This window comes from Carassius carassius, chromosome 13, assembly GCF_963082965.1.
Source record: "Carassius carassius chromosome 13, fCarCar2.1, whole genome shotgun sequence".
In the NCBI taxonomy this organism is placed as follows: Eukaryota; Metazoa; Chordata; class Actinopteri; order Cypriniformes; family Cyprinidae; genus Carassius; species Carassius carassius.
In genome coordinates this window covers 20612989-20632655 of record NC_081767.1, presented here as the reverse complement: position 1 = coordinate 20632655, position 19667 = coordinate 20612989, and the positions used below count along the sequence as shown (strand labels likewise).

Below are 19667 nucleotides of genomic sequence, written 5' to 3'. Positions count from 1 at the left end.
ATGTTGCAGTTCTGAAGAAGGAAATCTCAAAAACAACATAATGTTTGCAGAGATATTTTTATTTTTTTTTACATTTTGCAAGCTTGCAAATCTTATTTTTCGATCTTGCAAAACTTTTTTTTGTAAGATTTTGAGTTTTCGAACACTTAGTTTCAACCTTTCAGACCTGTATTTTCAGTTTTGAATCATGGCAGGATTTAAATCCCATAGCTTTCTGTCCCTCCATTGAAAGTGTGTGTACGGTATACTGTCCATGTCCAGAAAGGTAATAAAAACATCTTCAAAGTAGTCCATGTGACATCAGAGGGTCAGTTTGAATTTTTTGAAGCATCCTCTTGTATTGTCTTGTCCTCCGGGTCTGTTGTGAGCGAGTTCAAAACACTGCAGTTTAGTGATATCCGGTTCGCGAACAAATCACTCGATGTAACCGGATCTTCTTGAACCAGTTCACCAAATCGAACTGAATCTTTGAAACAGTTCGCATCTCCAATACGTATTAATCCACAAATGACTTAAGCTGTTAACTTTTTTTTAATGTGGCTGACACTACCTCTGCATTAAAACAAACCAATATCCCGGAGTAATTCATTTACTCAAACAGTACACTGACTGAACTGCTGTGAAGAGAGAACTGAGGATGAACACCGAGCCGAGCCAGATAACGAACGAATGATTGACTCGTTCTCGAATCAAGAACCGGTTGCATCAGTTTTCGGATCACCAGTAGTGATGGGAAGTTCGGTTCTTTTCCGCGAACCGGTTCTTCTGGACAGTTAGATCCAATAAACCGGTTGAAGTAAATGGTTCACCGGTTCTTTTGCGCTCGACGTAATGACGTCATTGGCGATGATTGCCCTTGATTCAAGCCTTCGGTTTACCCGCGCTAATCACATTAGCACAGAATCAGTTCAGAATCAATCATCAAAAGAATCAGTTCGGTTCAGACGCTCTGTGTGTCAGTCTGCTTCACACTGAATCACGCATGCGCAGTATCATCAGCTCCTCGGTTACATCGAGTGATTCATTCGCAAACCGGATATCACTAAACTGCGGTGTTTTGAACTCGCTCACAACAGACACAGTTTCAATGGAGGGACTGAGACAGGCCCGGCTCCACGGGGGGGACAGGGTGGGCCTGGCCCACCCAATCTGAGGCTTGGCCCACCCTGGCCCCACACCACATAACAGCCATTCACAAAAATAGTGAGATATCAATACAGCTCCAGATACGTTATTTTCTCATTTCTGCCCAACCCCCTCTTTATTCCCTCCGAGACAGACAGACTTAGCTCATTCACTTCGCAACCTTTGAGGTAAACGGACGTGCTGAATTATAAAGCAATAAACGACAGTAACAGCCAATTCATTTTATTAGAACTGTAAGTGATCTCAATTAGCACACTATAGTAGCCTAATAAGATACAACATGTGCAGATTTCTTGTTCCGAAAGGACAAAAGAAAATCATTTTAGCTCACCAGGACACAGCTACCACCTCAACATCCATTTGCGGCAATGAGGTTGGAGAAATGGATGAGTTGAGTTCATCAGCAGCCTCCGATGGTGTCAAAAGCACAAATACACCCACTCAAAAATGCAGCAATTCTGTCCCAAATGATTTAAACAGGGCAAATCCTTACCAGCAGGTTCTGAAATCATACCCCCGAACTGTTTTTGGAGGGAGAGAGAGATGTTTTTCGGCCGCTTGGTATCAGTCATGGCTGTGGCTTGAATATTCTATAGATCGCGATGCATGCTTTTGTTTTCCGTGCCGAGTGTTCGGTGTAGCTTTCTCTGAAAATGACACCTTAGTTTCGACAGGTTTTCAAAACTGGAAAGCAGCATTAGAACTTGACCGTGGTCTTCAAAAACATGCGTGCAGCCAAGCTCATTTACAAGCCTCGACCTCATGGACAGAGTTTTGCCGCCGATCGGTGTCAGGGGAGACCGTAGCATGTTTGCTCGGCCCCCAACAGATAGAAAAGGATCGCTATTACATAAAAAGCATGGCAGGTGTTGTGAAGTTTTTAGCAGTCAATGAGCTTCCACTACGTGGGGATTGTGAAACGTGACAGTGAGGAAGATTGCATAGCTGCGGGGCTTTTTGCCAAGTTGTTTAAATACACGTTGGAAAAAGATAAATACCTGGCTAACATTACATCAGGTATCCCACAAAATGCAAAGTAACCTTCCAAAACCATCCAGAATGAAGTGATTGAAATTCATGGTTCTGAAAAAATTAATAAAACAGAAATATGACAGTGCTGATTCAGCTACATTCTGTTTGAAAAGTGATGGCACAAGGGATCGGTGTAACACTGAAAATGTGTCCATTATAATTCGTTTTGTGTGAAATTGTGTGCCAGAGGAACATCCAATTGGCTTGTTAGTACCAGCAGCATGATGCAGATTACATCACTACTGAAATATTAAAACACTTGTCTGAATCAGGATACAGTGCTGATAATATAATGAGCCAGCGTTATGATGGAGCATCAGTGATGAGTGGGGTGCCAGGTGGTGTTCAGGCTTTATTACAACAAAGGTTGGACAGGCATATCCCCTACATCCACTGCTATAACCACCAGCTTCACCTCACTGTCATACATGTGCTTCAAAGTGAACCTTGTGCTAAAAGATTCTTTGACTTGTCAGGCTCCCTGCACTCTTTTTTCAGGCATCATTTTGTCTCTCAGAGATACAATTGCCCCTATCTCAAAAGACTGTTGGAAATCCGCTGGACAAGTCATTATGAAGTCACAAAATGTTTGGTGGATAATGAGCAAGTCATTCTTGACATTCTTTTTAAGGTTGCCAATAATGATAATGCATCAGATGACCTTGCAAAAGAATCATCCGGGCTTCTCTCTCAGCTGAAGCGATGCCATTTTTTTTTTAATTGGCAAATTTCTCATACATCTTCTCGCCATTTTAAAACCAGCTAATGCCATCCTACAGTCTCAGCATGTTGAAGTTGTGCAGGGATGTCTTGGTGCACTGAAAAATCTCAGAGAAAATGACATTGAATTTCAGCAGTACTGCACTGACATGTTTACTGTTGAGCCATAACCAAAACGTCTAAGGACTGTGAATCCCTCCTGGTGACTCTGTCATTTTTTCACCGTTAGGGCAAGAACGACATTCAGGTTCTGAATGTGCCACTGAAGCTTTAAGATGACAGATGTTGAACATACTAGATACAGCTGTATCAGATATAGATGTATAAAAAAAACTTCCATCTGATGCTGAATGTTCTGCTGTTTGCAAACTCTTGCAGGAATACAAAGATGCATTTGCAGGTCTTCATAAATTGTATGTATCTGCTATGGTCATGGGTGTCTCTACTGCTTCATGTGAGAGCTCATTTTCTACTCTGGCAAGAATTTTGACACCATTCCGCCGAACAATGCTTCATGAGAGGAAAAAAACCTTGTGCTTTTAGCTTATGAAAAAGCAATAACACATGAACTGGACATGGATGAGTTTGGAACAGAATTCTCTAAAATGAGTAGAAAGCTAATGCTGTAAATATTATAGTGACAAAAATAGATCTTTTTTAAGACCTGGCCTGTTTTCCTAAAATCTAAAGTCACTAAACAGATACAAGATCTATTGTGTGGTAAAAAAAAAAAAAAAAACATTCCTAAATATAGGCCTACATAAGATTGTAAATAAAATATAAATAAAAAAATGTACAAAATAACAATGGCCAAATTTTTTTTATTTTATACTATATTAACAGACTTGGGAATAATTCTTAGGAAAAACAGCATTTCAGATAAAATTAACATTTTTAGTTTGTAACAAGTTTGTTTTAGTTGATGTAATTAGTTATTTTAAAAGAACTGCCCCTCTTTATCAAAGTTACTTAATTGATACAAGATCTGTTAAAGGGGTAAAAAAAAATTACAAATGCAAAAAGAGAATGTAAAAATAAATATTAACCATTTTTATCTATGTATGTATGTATGTATGTATGTATGTATGTATGTGTGACGAACATGTACCAGAGAGACACAGGGAGAGAGAGAGATCCAATCGCAGATGTCTTTATTGAGGGGTAATCCAAATCGTGGTCAAAAACAATCCAAGGTCAAAACCAAACAAGCAGTCCAAAACAAACTAACAAATAAACAAAAGAGGGAACAGGAAAGGAGAAGGAACGGGAACTCGGAGGACGAGAAGACAATGATGAATCTCGGAAGATGAGAAGGCTGGACATACAAACAACAGGAAAAGACTGGTATTTATAGGGAGGCTAATGACAATAAAGTGACTGCACCTGGTGCAATTAACAGGAGTGCAATTACTGTGATGACAGGACAAGACTAGAGGAATTCTAGTGCCTACGGTGAAGTGCCTAAGGGGAAGTGAGCCCACTAGTGGACACCCAAGGAAACAGAGACTAGACAGTGTGACATTACCCCCTCCTCCACGGAGCAGCTGCCAGATGCTCCACCCGAACCCAAGGGAAAACCAAAAACACAAAGAGACTAGGAGGGAGGTGGAGCGGCGGAGGACCAGGGGGAGGGACGGAGGGCCAGGTAAAATGGGCAAAACAGAGACAAGAGGACCAGGTAGAATGGGGAAACAGAGACAAGACGACCAGGTAAAATGGGAAAAAAGAGACAAGAGAAGTGCAACACAAAACAAGGAGTCCAGGAGGGAGGTGGACTGGCGGAGGATCAGGGGGTGGGACGGAGGGCCAGGTCCTTAGAGGGAAACAGAAAGAAAGACACAGACAAGAAACCCAGGAGGGAGGTGGACCGGCGGAGGATCGGGGGGAGGGACGGAGGGCCAGGTCCATAGGAGGAAAACAGACAGAAGAACAAAAAAAAACACAAAAACACAAGTCCAAGAAGGACATAACGTGATGCCCACCAGGGCGGAGCAGAAGACCACCACATCCGTGCGGCCGAACCAGACACCCCCCCAGGGCGGAGCAGAAGACCACCACATCCGTGCGGCCGAACCAGACGCCCCCCAGGGAGGAGCAGAAGACCGCCACATCCGTGCGGCCGAACCAGACGCCCCCCAAGGCAGAGCAGAAGACCACCACATCCGTGTGGCCGAACCAGACGCCCCCCAGGGCGGAGCAGAAGACCACCACATCCGTGCGGCCGAACCAGACGCCACCCGGGGTGGAGCAGAAGACCACCACATCTGTGCGGCCGAACCAGACGCCCCCCAGGGCGGAGCAGAAGACCACCACATCCATGTGGTCGAATAAACAGGCGGACAAGTCTGATTGGGCAAGTCTGAAACAAAGAACATGAACAAGTTAAGGGTAGCCTCCGTGGCCACAACAGGATCAGACTAGTGCTCAGAGAGTTCGACTGAGACATGACGAGGCTCTGGAAGTTCCGCAGAGGCGAGGAGAGACTCTGGTAGATCAGCAGATACGTGGAGAGGCTCTGGTAGTTCATCAGAAACGTGGAGAGGCTCTGATAGTTCAGCAGAAATGTGGGGAGGCTCTGTTAGTTCATCAGAGACATGACGAGACTCTGGTACTCCCCTGGTGTTTCTTTGTTCATGAAGATCAATGGTGACTTGCCTTTGTTCATGAAGATCACTGGTGACTTGAATTTTCCCATGAAGGACCCCGGTGACTTGACTCGGTCCTTGAAAATCACTGGTGACTTGACTCTGTCTCTGAAGATCACCGGTGACTTGACTCTGTCCCTGAAGATCACCGGTGACTTGACTCTGTCCCTGAAGATCACCGGTGACTTGACTCTGTCTCTGAAGATCACCGGTGACTTGACTCTGTCCCTGAAGATCACCGGTGACTTGACTCTGTCCCTGAAGATAACCAGTGACTTGACTCTGTCCCTGAAGATCACCGGTGACTTGACTCTGTCCCTGAAGATCACCGGTGACTTGACTCTGTCCCTGAAGATCACCAGTGACTTGACTCTGGAAGGTCAACGGTGACTTGCCCTGACTCTGGAAGGTCCACGGTGACTAGCCCTGACTCTGGAAGGTCAACGGTGACTAGCCCTGACTCTGGAAGGTCAACGGTGACTAGCCCTGACTCTGGAAGGTCAATGGTGACCAGTAATGTGCGGTGAAATCTTGTCATGGGTAGGTTGTGACCTATCAATGTGTGGAATATATGTTCATATATTCATTCAGTTAATTTAGCAACCCAAGTTCATTTTAGGCATCATCAGATCGCTGCCTGCATTCAGCAAAGTCAGTCATGTGAGGCTAATGCACAATCAAATATAATAATCAAATTAATGGACACATCTATCTTATGACTTATACAACAAACAAATGTTTTGTGCGGGACACAGAGAAGGAGGCGGCGCGGCAGCCTAGTCACTCCATCAAAATGCGCAAACGCGCACAGACAGCCACGGCGCACACACATACACTTTTGGTCTGGTGACGGCGCACCAGGCTACAGTCAGAAAACATTGCGTCAGCAGTACAGCTTTAAAGTACAAAAACAGCTTATTCGCTCCTACAAACTTCTAGGCGCACACACCGACACGCAAGTATACTAGATGCTAGTTTTCGGGAAGCGCGCAGATTGAGTGAGAGCGAGTAGATCACGTGACATGAAGCAAGCTCGGTCTCTGCCTCAATGTTGATAATTCAAGACAGCATGACAACTGACTGCGCATGCGCAAATCTACATAAACTACGTTCTATGGACCAAAGAGGCACCGCTCACCTCTGCCTCAATGGCCATGGCTTTTGAATTTCCTGCATGAAACAACGGTTTTTAGGAGCAAACAATGGCAAAATGAGTATATTATGTGTATTCCTGAAAATTTTTGTTACAAAAAATAATATTTGGAATAAAATTAATGCAATTAATAATGTGGTGAATTAATAAAGCTCTTGGAATTAATAAATGTAATGTCAACATTTCCTTTGGTGAGGCACTGCCTACCCTAACTACCCTGACCGCACGTCCCTGATGGTGACTAGCCCTGACTCTGGAAGGTCAACGGTGACTAGCCCTGACTCTGGAAGGTCAACGGTGACTAACCCTGACTCTGGAAGGTCAACGGTGACTAACCCTGACTCTGGAAGGTCAACGGTGACTAACCCTGACTCTGGAGGGTCCACGAGCACCTGACTTGACTCTGGAAGGTCAACAGGAACTAGCCCTGACTCTGGAAGGTCAACAGTGACTGACCCTGACTCTGGAAGGTCGATGGTGACTAGCCCTGACTCTGGAAGGTCCACGAGCACCTGACTCGACTCTGGAGGGTCCACGAGCACCTGACTCGACTTTGGAGGGTCAACCGGAACCTGACTCGACTCTGGAAGGTCAACAGGAACTAGCCCTGACTCTGGAAGGTCAACGGTGACTAACCCTGACTCTGGAAGGTCAACGGTGACTAACCCTGACTCTGGAAGGTCAACGGTGACTAACCCTGACTCTGGAGGGTCCACGAGCACCTGACTTGACTCTGGAAGGTCAACAGGAACTAGCCCTGACTCTGGAAGGTCAACAGTGACTGACCCTGACTCTGGAAGGTCGATGGTGACTAGCCCTGACTCTGGAAGGTCCACGAGCACCTGACTCGACTCTGGAGGGTCCACGAGCACCTGACTCGACTTTGGAGGGTCAACCGGAACCTGACTCGACTCTGGAAGGTCAACAGGAACTAGCCCTGACTCTGGAAGGTCAACGGTGACTAACCCTGGCTCTGGAAGGTCGACGGTGACTAACCCTGGCTCTGGAGGGTCCACGACCACCTGACTCGACTTTGGAGGGTCAACCGGAACCTGACTTGATTCTGGAGGGTCAACTGGAACATGACTCGACTCTGGATGGTCAACTGGAACCTGACTCGACTCTGGATGGTCAACTGGAACCTGACTCAACTCTGGAGGGTCAACTGGAACCTGACTCAACTCTGGAGGGTCAACGGAAACCTGACTCAACTCTGGAGGGTCAACGGGAATATGACTCGACTCTGGAGGATTAACCGGAACCTGACTCAACTCTGGAAAGCCCACTGTAGCTGCCATCCTCTGCAGTGGCTCCGGGCTGGCGGCCACCTTGTGCAGTGGCGCTGGGTTGGTGGCCATCTTGTACTGTGGTGCTGGCTCAGCAGACGTGGCGTGAACAGTCTCTGGATCAGCAGACGTGACGTGAACACTCCTGGGAATTTCTAGGATTTTTGACAGCATGGAGAAATAATCCAAAAATGTCTCAGCGGCCATCTTGGGCGTTGGCGCTGAGCTGGTGGCCATCTTGCATCGTGGCACTGGGCTGGTGACCACTTTGTAGTGTGGCGCTGTGCTGGCGTCCATCTTGCCTCGTGGCGCTGGGCTGACGGCCATCTTGTGCAGGGTCGCTGGACCTGCGGCCATCATGGGCAGTGGTGCTGGGCTGGTGGCCATTCTGCGCAGTGGCTCTGGGCTGGCGGCCATCTTGTGCTGTGGCGCTGGGCTGGCGTCCATCTTGTGCTGTGGTGTTGGGCTGGCTTCCATCTTGCATCGTGGTGCTGAGTTGGCGGCCAACCTGTGCAATGGCGCTGGGTCGGCGGCCATTCTGCGCAGCGGCGCTGGGCTGGCGGCCATCTTGTGCAGCGGCACTGGGCTGGTGGCCATCTTGTGCAGCGGCGTTTGCTCGGCAGACTTGCGCCTCCTTTCCCCTCTCCGTCCACAATGGTGAGACTGCGGCTCCCATCCGTTCCTCCCGAACCCAGGGTCGATGGGGGGCCATAGTGGCGAGTGATGCCGGACTTCCTCTCAACCACTCACTCCTGAGCGACCTCCCCTGGTCCCACGAAACACGACCAGGCAGGTACCCTCGAAACCATTCCTATATGTATGTATGTATGTATGTATGTATATATATATATATATATATATGTATGTATATGTATATATATATATATATATATATATATATATATATATATATATATATATATATATATATATATAAATATATATATATATATTACTAAATAGTTCCAAAATATGTGCAAAACATATAAAAATTAAGAAAACACAAACACAACAATAACAAACAACCCTAACAATTGCCTTAAATATATGATATTAAAACTATATCAATAGACATGTGAGATTAAAGCATTAAAGACAAAACTCCATCAGTAATAATAAACATAAGAATAACATAGCTGAATAACATAAAATGCAGCACAAAGCACCCTAATGTATATTACTGATGGCAAAGAAAAAACTATAAAAATCAAATAGAAACACAATCCCTGCATCCAAAATCGCATACTTCTCTACTGTATAGTATGTGAAAAACAGTATTTGAGGCAAGTACTATGTCCGAATTCATAGCATTCGAAAAATAGTAGGCGAAAAGTACCCAGATGACGTACTTCTTGCTCCCAGATTCTTAAGTGTGCATTCGATGGACACGTTACTATCCCATGAGTCAACTGATGAGGGTAGGTCATGTGACAATAACAATATGGCGGATGTAGTATGTCCGAATTGCATTCAAACTACCCAAATTCATACTATGTAGAACATCCTTTTTAATGGTCTCAAAGTAAATTCAAATTCAAATGTAGGACGGTACACGATTTCGGATGAAAATGTAGAATTTAAGATTTTTGTGTAGACTATAGGCTAATTGACTAATGGTGTGCTAAGCTAGTACCATGAGCCATTAGTCTGCAAAACAAGAACAATAATTTACTGTAACTAATAATAAAAGAGTGACAAAATTTTTCATCCCCCTTAAATCGACTAGTCAGTTGTTGGATGACTAGTCAATTATCATGACCCATATTACATGATCATTTCTTTTAGAGAGAATGAAAAGTGGTCTGAGAAGCATTTGGTTTTCAAGAGCTTTCTCTAGACTACTTTGCAATTTACTTTGCATCTCTCCCCATAAAAAACGGCTCTCCAGGAGAACTAAGATCCCTGCTGTATACTTCATTAGCCAGATCAAATAGTAATTTTACTTTAAAGTGCAAATGGAGCTGGCTGTATGAAATGGTGTGCTGAATATGCATGACCCCAGATGTATTGTGTGCCTCGCATCCTTGGTCCACAGCATAATAAACTCTTTCAGTCTGTGTCCAATAAATGGAGCACTCACCTACAGACTGCTGGCCAGCTCCCGTTTCTTTTGTGTCCCCAATGTTTCCCTTTCAAATTGCAGGCCCATGTAATAATTTGTAATAATTTTAAAGTTTGTGCACCCTAAGCATCAGAAATCACCCGAGTGGCATCTGAGAGCTTTGATAGGGCGAGTGTTTTTGCCACACTGTGCTGGCACTGGTTTGATCTGACTTAATCACTTTGTCAACATGCTGGGAAGTAGTGAGGCAAGGAACTTTTTTCCAAAGGAAGTGTTGACTCTGCCATTTTATTGCTGTTTTGTTGCAGATTGCAGCAATGCTCAAAGACAATGAGAAGATTCAGTCGAATCCCACCACTGCACCTAGCGATGATGATTCAGAAATCAAGAAAATCAAGAAAGTAAGGCTTTGAATTACACAGCTTTAGTTAAAAACCTGGTGAGCTGCCTATATAGGTAGCATCCTGAGTAGTAATTATGATGCACATTATGCCAAGATGATTTATGACTTTGACCTTTGACCTTTTGACAGGTTGAACTTCCGGTGACCTTATGATGGATGGGATAAACTTCCGGAATGAGTTCATGGGTTAACCTATGACCGTTTCCCACGCATCGATCATGTGGTTTTGACAGAAAGTTTTACCCTATTGACCTAGTTAGTTCTAAATTATAGTTTTTGACGGGTAGTTTAAACGGTATAGGAAACACTCCCCACGCATCGATCATGTGGTTTTGACAGAAAGTTTTACCCTATTGACCTAGTTAGTTCTAAATCATGGTTTTAGGAAACCCTCCCCATGCATCGATCATGTGGTTTTGACAGAAAGTTTTACCCTATTGACCTAGTTAGTTCTAAATCATGGTTTTAGGAAACCCTCCCCATGCATCGATCATGTGGTTTTGACAGAAGCTGTTTGAACTTTGTGTCAGTTAGCTTGTTTGAAGCCTGTGGCAGTTAGCTTGTTTGAAGTTTGTGCCAGCTAACTTGTTTGAACTTTATCCCAGTTATTATGGCTTCTCCCCCCTCCCATTACATTCCTGAGCCGTGCATAAATGGGATCGGTGTGTTCTACGTTTATATATAAAACATTCTATAATTTATATGATATAATTAATTATCATGCTAAGGTTGAAAAACATTTAAGTTATTTCACATTTATATATAAAACATCCTATAATTTATATGATATAATTAATTATCATGCTAAAGTTGAAAACATTTCAGTTATTTCACATTTATATATAAAACATCCTATAATTTATATAATATAATAATTATCATGCTAAAGTTGACAAAAACATTTCAGTTATTCATATATGTGACATTCAGTTATTTCACATTTATATATAAAACATTCTATAATTTATATAATATTTATATAATTTATATAATACAATTAATTATCATGCTAAAGTTGGAAAACACATTTTAGTTATTTCACATACATATATAAAACATTCTGTAATTTATATAATATTTATATCATTTATATAATATAATTAATTATCATGCTAAAGTTGAAAAACATTCTGTTCTTTTAAAAAGGTTATAAAAAGCTTACTAAAACCAATTGTTTTAGTTTTAGATAAAAATTACATAAAACATTCTATCCTTTATATTCTATCCTTTATATAATTTATATAATATAAATTATATAATCTAAAACAATTAAACTATGGTTGTCAAAAAATTATATCCTTTAAAAGTATATAATGGAATGCTTACACAATATATCTTACTAAAAAGAATAAAATAAAAATAAAAATCTTCTTACATGTTTGTAAGTCTGGACGGTCTCTGACTTCAGTGATCAAGATATCAGGGACTGAAATTATAATCCTAAAAGTTTAAAAATGTTTTACATTTAATACATTATTAAAAGTTGTAATAGAGTTGTTAAATTATTAAAAGTGGTAAAACAAAAACACAGTTTTTCATGAATGACCTCACACTGTCTCAAAAAGTAAAGGAGCCGCGTGTGCGTGTCTGTGTCCGTCTATGCGCGCCCCCTCTCCGTCTGAGCTCTGACCCCCTCCTTTGCATACCAGAGTACGGTGAAATCTCACACTAACAAAAGTTGAAAACATGCCTTTAAAAGTATAATATAAATATCTTATTGATCCAATTGTTTTAGTTTTAGATGAATAAAAGTATAAATGAAATGCTTACTGAAACCAATTATTTTAGATAAACAAAATAATAAATAAAATTGTCTTGCCTTATTTTAGAGAGAGTTGAAGAAGTAGCTCCTAACACATCATTGTCCATTGATGTCCACAAAATGCAATGTATGAATGGATTCAAAATTGTTTTTACACAACTGAATTCATATAGTCATTCCTGAATGTCTCTCAAAGCACCGTCTCAAAACATAGGGAGGCGCGCGGTATGTGTGTCAAAAAGTAAAACACACGTGTGTGTGTGTGTATGTGTGTGTGTCTGTGCGCGCCCCTTCACATGTGAGCTCTGACATATGAAACAGGACCCCACTCCACATTCCTGAGCATGGTGAAAGTGAGATTAATATACATATAACATCATATACAATAATATAATATAATATCTTACTAAAAAATCTACTGAAATGCTTGTAAAAAGAATAAAACTCATCTTACATGTTTAGAAACTTACAACTCTTGAACTTACATGTTCAAGAAGCTCTTAAGAGACATAAATCACAAAGTGGTTCTCTCTCACACCAGCGTCTCTGACTCAGAGGAATGTATTCAGTGATGGGATGAGACATTGTGTTAGGGCTAAAATTACTTCAAAGTAAAATCTTAAAAGGTTAAATGATATCTTTTAAAAATAAAATTTAAATAAATTATTAAAAGTCTTAATAAAAACAAATATTCTACAACGATGGTCTGTGGAAAAATTCGACTTGAACAAAGTATATTTTTTTATTTATCATGGGTTTGTAAAATAATTTGAAGTGTCACAAGTCATCTCACGCCTGTGAAATGTTCAATAATTTCTTAAGTTGTATCTGTGAGAAAATGACAACAACATAGGCCTATCTTCAGAGAGAGCAACTATGAGAACGTTTAGAAACTGGGAATCTTCCAGAAATAAGGGTCTTCCGATCAGCGCAGAGAAAGAAGTTACTTGACAATAATGATAACTTCAGGATATCGGATGACAGATGAGCCTCTGTGCATCGTGTCAGAGCGTATGTCACGTTAGTCTGCTAATGCCTTTCCAGAGCCAAAGTTTTGTACACACTAAATTTATTTCAAATCATAATCGTAAAATTAAAAGACTGTTTAAATCTTTAAAGTTTGAATACATACTCATCTTCTATTTATCTTTTAGAAGACTTGTGTATGATATAAATTATTTTGTTTAACGGTGACCTAAAATATAATTGTTATTAAACAATGCCTGTTCAAAACTTTAGATTTGGCCATAAAAAAAAAACTGTACTTGGCCGTAAACTGTACTTAAATCTCATTTATATGAAAAAAGATTCAATCAGCATTTTTTGTCCATGCTGGGCTTCAATTTTATGGTGGGGGCTTTCCATAGCTATCCCGTACACCTAAAAACGACCATCACAGAAAACAAAATTTAAAAAGAAAATGAAATAAATAAATAATTTAATAAAATGTAAAAAAGTTTTAGCTAAATAAAAACACCTTACATTTCCAGACAGGCGAAGTACTTCATTATGCAACAATACAAAAAAAAAAAAAAAGCAAATAGCCCCAGACCCTTCAGTGATAAACTACTGTGTGAACTGAAGCTTCAGGATATAGGGCAACAGACCAGATGAGTCTCGGGGGACAATGTCGCAGTACATCTAGTCTGCTAATGCCTTTCCAGAGTTTACACTAATTTCATTTAAAAGCATAACCTTAAACGTTTAAATCAAATCTTTAAAGTTTTATTAAAATCCTATCTTCTATTTATCTTCTTAGAAGATTTATGTATTATTGTTACTAAGCAGTGTCTGTCCAAAAACTTTAGATTGTTACATACAACATACAACATGAAACATGTTGTCAAAGTTTGTCACAAAAATCCTAGGACTTCACATTGCTCTTATTTAGACAAAGTTGTATCATTTGGAAAATCAAAGTAAAAATCACACATCGTCTTAATTCAAAGTATAAGTATAAGATCGTATAAGATAATTTTTACTTGTATCTCCCGAACTAGGGTGAAACCCTTTACTGAGAATATACTATCGGTCATCTACTCAAAATACATGTAGAAGTTTCAAATGTTAGCATTAGCTGATGGTGGCCGCATGACTTTGGGGAGAGCTATAGCACGAAGCATGCCCTTCGACCTCCTCGATTTTGGAGGCTTTTTTGTTAAAGATTTCTCACATCTAGCGGTTCACCCATCTACTCACTTTTTCAAAATGAGTGTTGCAACTGCGGTAGCTGTTATGCGTCAAGAATCTATGACAACATGTCTTCCAATAGCACATCATCGAGTTTAATTGTACATGTTCTACCGTTATGCCGCCTATATAATGATGTACACATCCAAGCAATGGAAAAAGCTTGTAATTTTGACTTACCCTGTCGAGAAGAAAGCAGGCACCCTTTCATTAGCTCTTTCCACATGGGAAAAGCTATCCCGATATTTATTTACATACCGATCAATTAAATTTTAGCTTTTTGGCTTTTTTGGGGGGATTTTGTCCCGTGCAGTGCAGCCTTTCAAATGTGCCGAGGACTGTATCAACGCCTCCCATATGGTCTAGCAGTTAGGATTCCTGGTTTTCATCCAGGCTGCCCGGGTTCGACTCCCGGTATGGGAAGACAATTTTCACAAATACAATTATATTGAATTCAGAAAATTTCACTATGGAATATTTACTTTATCTATCATAATTTCAATTTAGTATGTCATCATTTCAACTTTTCATCTCATAATGTATGACGCATAGTCATAATTTCAACTTTTTAAGTCAGAATTACAATTTTTGTCAATGACGCCTTTTTAATGTAATACTTAAAACGTTTTTAAGTCATAATTTGGTTGTTGACTATAGTAGAGTTGATGATGAAACTGAGTTAGGCTAGTGATTTTTGTCCCTCTCTGCTCTTTTTCAAGATGGCGGAACGACACGGAAGCCTCCTTGGACTTACCCTCCCCATGTAGATAAAGATAATAACTTAAGTCAGATCATTGATCATTTTGATCAGACAAGAGATCATTTTACACCCATGAGGACATATTTATTAATAAAGACAATGATTTTAGCTAATAAAATACAATTTTTCAACCGAGGAAATCTGCACATGAGAGGCCTTCAAAAGTTTCAAAAGACCTTCAATGGTTCAATGTGTAATGGTTGTGTAAAAATCAAATACTGTATTACACTTTTCAAATGATAATCTAGCTTTAAAGTTTCACAAAGTCTGACACAAGTCCATTAACATGTTCTTTTTGCTTATTTCTACAAATATCAACCTGATCAATATGAATACGATTAAACAAGTTAATTTTTAAGAAAAAAAGAGTTTTAAAATACAACTAAACCATGATAATTTTTAGTTTAGATGTTGATGACTAAGTTTCAGGCGTAGTGCAACCAGATTTCTCTAACATCTCACTCACAACGCAACACGCTGTAAATAAACATTTTTAAACTGTAATTTAACCATATTTGATTAATATTATGTTGATTTAAAGTTTTTGTTATTAACTAATACTTATAACATCTGACCCAAAATAAACAGATAATGGAATCTTCACACTATACAGTTAGATATTCTCCTACTTAGTATCTTTGGATGTATCTGTGGCTGGATTTTGTCACACTCGTGTAAAGACTATGGACTAACTTTAAAACATAATTTTTATACAGGAATCACATGTGTAAGATTCAAAAGATCAATTCACTAAGAATTTGTGATACACAAATAAATACACAAAAGTTTCCAAATGATGATGGTTTTATTACTCCGCTAGATTTAGTCATCTTGTTCAGATAGCAGACGACGCTGTTTCACATGTTGTACGTTGGACTGTGTGTGTTTTAGGTGAAGACGTTTCTTTGAGAGCCGTTTATAGAAATAAATGACGCTTAAGAATTTAAGTAATAGTTTGACTACATTGATATCAAACACACAAATATGAATCGCACAAGCTGTTTTACACTTTTACAACAGAATCACATCCGACTATTGCACCGAGAGAGGCATACTCATTAAAGATCGAGGCCTTAAAGTTCCACACTTTGGTAAAACCTGCAGATAAAAAAGAAAAGTCAATTCTAATTCTAATTCTTCATCATCATGAGCCATTTAAAACAAATACAGAAAAGCCACTATAGTGATCAGTTTAACTTTTGACTGTTTGTCATTGACATCTTGCTTCGTTTAGTTTGCAAAAAGTGCATAGAGTGTGGTCAAATATTGCATAAAGAGAATTTATGAAAAACATGAATAAATATTGCATCAAGAGAATTAAATGACGGTCCTTCTGAGAGTATTTAGTATGAGAGTGAATCTTTCTGCTATGTCTACGAAACATCGACGTCAAAGATAAGTATTAAACTTTAAACTCGTCTAACTATTACACTTATTTTTTTATTATTTATTTTGCGTGTGTGTGTCACTAAACAACGGTTAAGCTAATGAATTACGGTTGATACGTAGTATTTTATGTGAAAGGGGGATGATTCATTTTTTATTCTGGCCCCACAAATACTTTTAGGCATCTGTCTTTTAGGCCCGATCCAGAAAACAGTTGTTGTGTCTTAATAATTGTTCTTCTTTTTATGATCTTTTTATTCGGCAGAATGCCGAAATATTTTACATATCGTAAATTTCAATTGTTAGATAAATCATCTAACTATTATATGTGAAACAAGCTCAGTCGCATTAGAGTCGGATTCTTGTTTATATTGAACATTGTTATTGAACCTTTTTCAATATTATTGAAAATAATTGTTATAAAAGCGCTATTGCTCTCGGCCTCATCAAAGTTCACATAGTTTTCACCGGACCACTCTGAAACAAGACCAAATATTTGCGTGTAACATTTCGTTTGCATTTCTTCTGAAACACCCTGTTTTGAAATTGTTTAACATCACCATTCTCAATCTATTGTAGCTTGTCTATTTTTCTTACACTTTAACACTTACCGTATTGTCGGGTGTGATTGTAATGTTTTGTATGGCGTTTTATTTACACTTTCCCCCGGATATCATATTTGTTATATATCTCTTTGTTCATATACGACATTATTCACATGAATTGGCTTGATTTGTATCTTGATTTGATACGCGAGACATTTACATTATATTATTATACCGTCCTAGTTTTTAAATAGCGCTAAAATGTATATTTTAACTATGCGGATATAGAATGCCCCACAAGGTTCTCTGTTCTCTGGTTCTATGTTTTAAAAATGCCGCGAAACAAAGACAAGGACGCCTCTTTCTATAAGCGACCCTCTAAATTTTTGCATACAACAAAATTATTTTTGTCTCATTGTTTGAAGAAAAACTTAAATCAGCTGGTGCTTGATAACTATTGAAGTTATTAAACAACCCTGAATTCGGTAATGATGCGATATGGATATCACGTTTTAATTTTAACTCAATACATTTAAATGCGGTAAAGGTCTATGAACTTTAACAATAGTCGGTAAAATGAACTTAAACATGAAATAAATCCTAACTACTTTCTAAATGTTTGTAACAGATCTATGTGTGTCACTGGTGTCAAAAAATGCAAAAACTGACGTTGGTGAATTAGTTGAAAGTCTTGCCAGCTACATCGTAGAGAAAGACATGATAGCCTGCGGATGTTTTCTATTCTGGTTAGACCATCTGTAAATGTCTTTCACTCAAATTTCTTCAATGTATTTAAGTATAATGTTGAAATAAAAATTTCTGAATGAAAAAATGTCATAAAAATAGTATTATAATAATAATATTTAGAATACTACATGATTTAAAAGATTAAATATTTGTTTTCTGCATTTTAATTACCGTATTCCCGAGGCGGCAACCATTTCCATTCCAGAGTGGACACGCCCTGTGGTCACATTTTTATGTCTTCATCCAGAGCCTTCATCAAAAGTGCCTTTTCCCCCCTTCGCAACGTAGCCATGCTACAGCTTTCCGGCCCCGCGACACGCGTTTCAGGCCAAAAGGAGGAGCGGGTGGGTTACCTGGATATGTCTCACCAGCGACCTCCGGTTTGCCACAATCCTGACATGCGTCGGGAACAGGAACGCCTTGACACCTTTCAGAATTGGACTCCTGCACCAGTTAGTCCAGCCGAGCTTGCCAAAAGTGGTTTCTACTACCTTGGTCAGGGCGACAGAGTGGCTTGCTTCAGTTGTGGAGGCCAGCTTAGCAACTGGGAACCGGGAGATCGTGCAGTATCAGAGCACCAGAGGCATTACCCCAACTGCCACTTTGTTAGAGGTGACCTAGCAGATAATGTACCTTTATCTAGCCTTTTCAATGTATCGGCAATGCAACAGTGTGAAGAAAGGTTGCTCACATTTGTCTACTGGCCCTCAAGAATAACTGTTCGACCAGACCAATTGGCTAAGGCTGGTTTTTACTATGTTGGTTGTAATGATGACGTGAAGTGCTTTTCTTGCGATGGTGGACTCAGATGTTGGGAGTCTGGTGATGATCCATGGGTAGAACATGCCAAGTGGTTTCCAAGATGTGAATACCTGTTGCAAGAAAAGGGCCTAGAGTTTGTTCATCAGATTCAAGCAAAATTTCCAAGACTATTTGAACAGCTATTGACTAATGGAGACAGCGACTCAAGAGAATTTGTTGATCCACCTGTGGGTCCTGGAGAAGACCGTTCAGAAGATGCAGTGGTGAAGTCTGCTTTAGAGATGGGATTTGATTTTGGCCTGGTGAAGCAAACCGTTCAAGAGTTGGTATCTGATTTACTAAGTGCAGAGGAAATGGCATTAGATGGTTTTGTAATTTTCTCCACTTGCGAGAATTTTGCTCTGAACGGTTTGCTTCACCAGGCCAAAATCAAATCCTATCTCTAAAGCAGACTTCACCACTGCATCTTCTGAACGGTCTTCTCCAGGACCCACAGGTGGATCAACAAATTCTCTTGAGTCGAGTTGAGAAAAGACAGATGCCTAAAAGTATTTGTGGGGCCAGAATAAAAAATGAATCATTCCCCTTTCACATAAAATACTACGTATCAACCGTAATTCATTAGCTTAACCGTTGTTTAGTGACACACACACGCAAAATAAATAATAAAAAAATAAGTGTAATAGTTAGACGAGTTTAAAGTTTAATACTTATCTTTGACGTCGATGTTTCGTAGACATAGCAGAAAGATTCACTCTCATACTAAATACTCTCAGAAGGACCGTCATTTAATTCTCTTGATGCAATATTTATTCATGTTTTTCATAAATTCTCTTTATGCAATATTTGACCACACTCTATGCACTTTTTGCAAACTAAACGAAGCAAGATGTCAATGACAAACAGTCAAAAGTTAAACTGATCACTATAGTGGCTTTTCTGTATTTGTTTTAAATGGCTCATGATGATGAAGAATTAGAATTAGAATTGACTTTTCTTTTTTATCTGCAGGTTTTACCAAAGTGTGGAACTTTAAGGCCTCGATCTTTAATGAGTATGCCTCTCTCG

At 39.8% G+C, this 19667-nt stretch overlaps 1 protein-coding gene and 1 non-coding gene across 2 annotated transcripts in view; both read left to right on the top strand.

The window, feature by feature from the left end:
• The window catches only part of LOC132156076 (ras-specific guanine nucleotide-releasing factor 1), a 90896-nt gene that overhangs the window by 33621 nt on the left and 37608 nt on the right, over positions 1-19667 (top strand). The window contains exon 4 of the mRNA XM_059564913.1: positions 10353-10445. Within this exon, the coding sequence (XP_059420896.1) occupies positions 10353-10445 (93 nt within the window). The remainder of the gene's footprint in view (positions 1-10352; positions 10446-19667) is intronic.
• Positions 14751-14822, top strand: trnae-uuc (transfer RNA glutamic acid (anticodon UUC)). The gene has a single exon. It is a non-coding gene; the product is annotated as a tRNA-Glu (tRNA).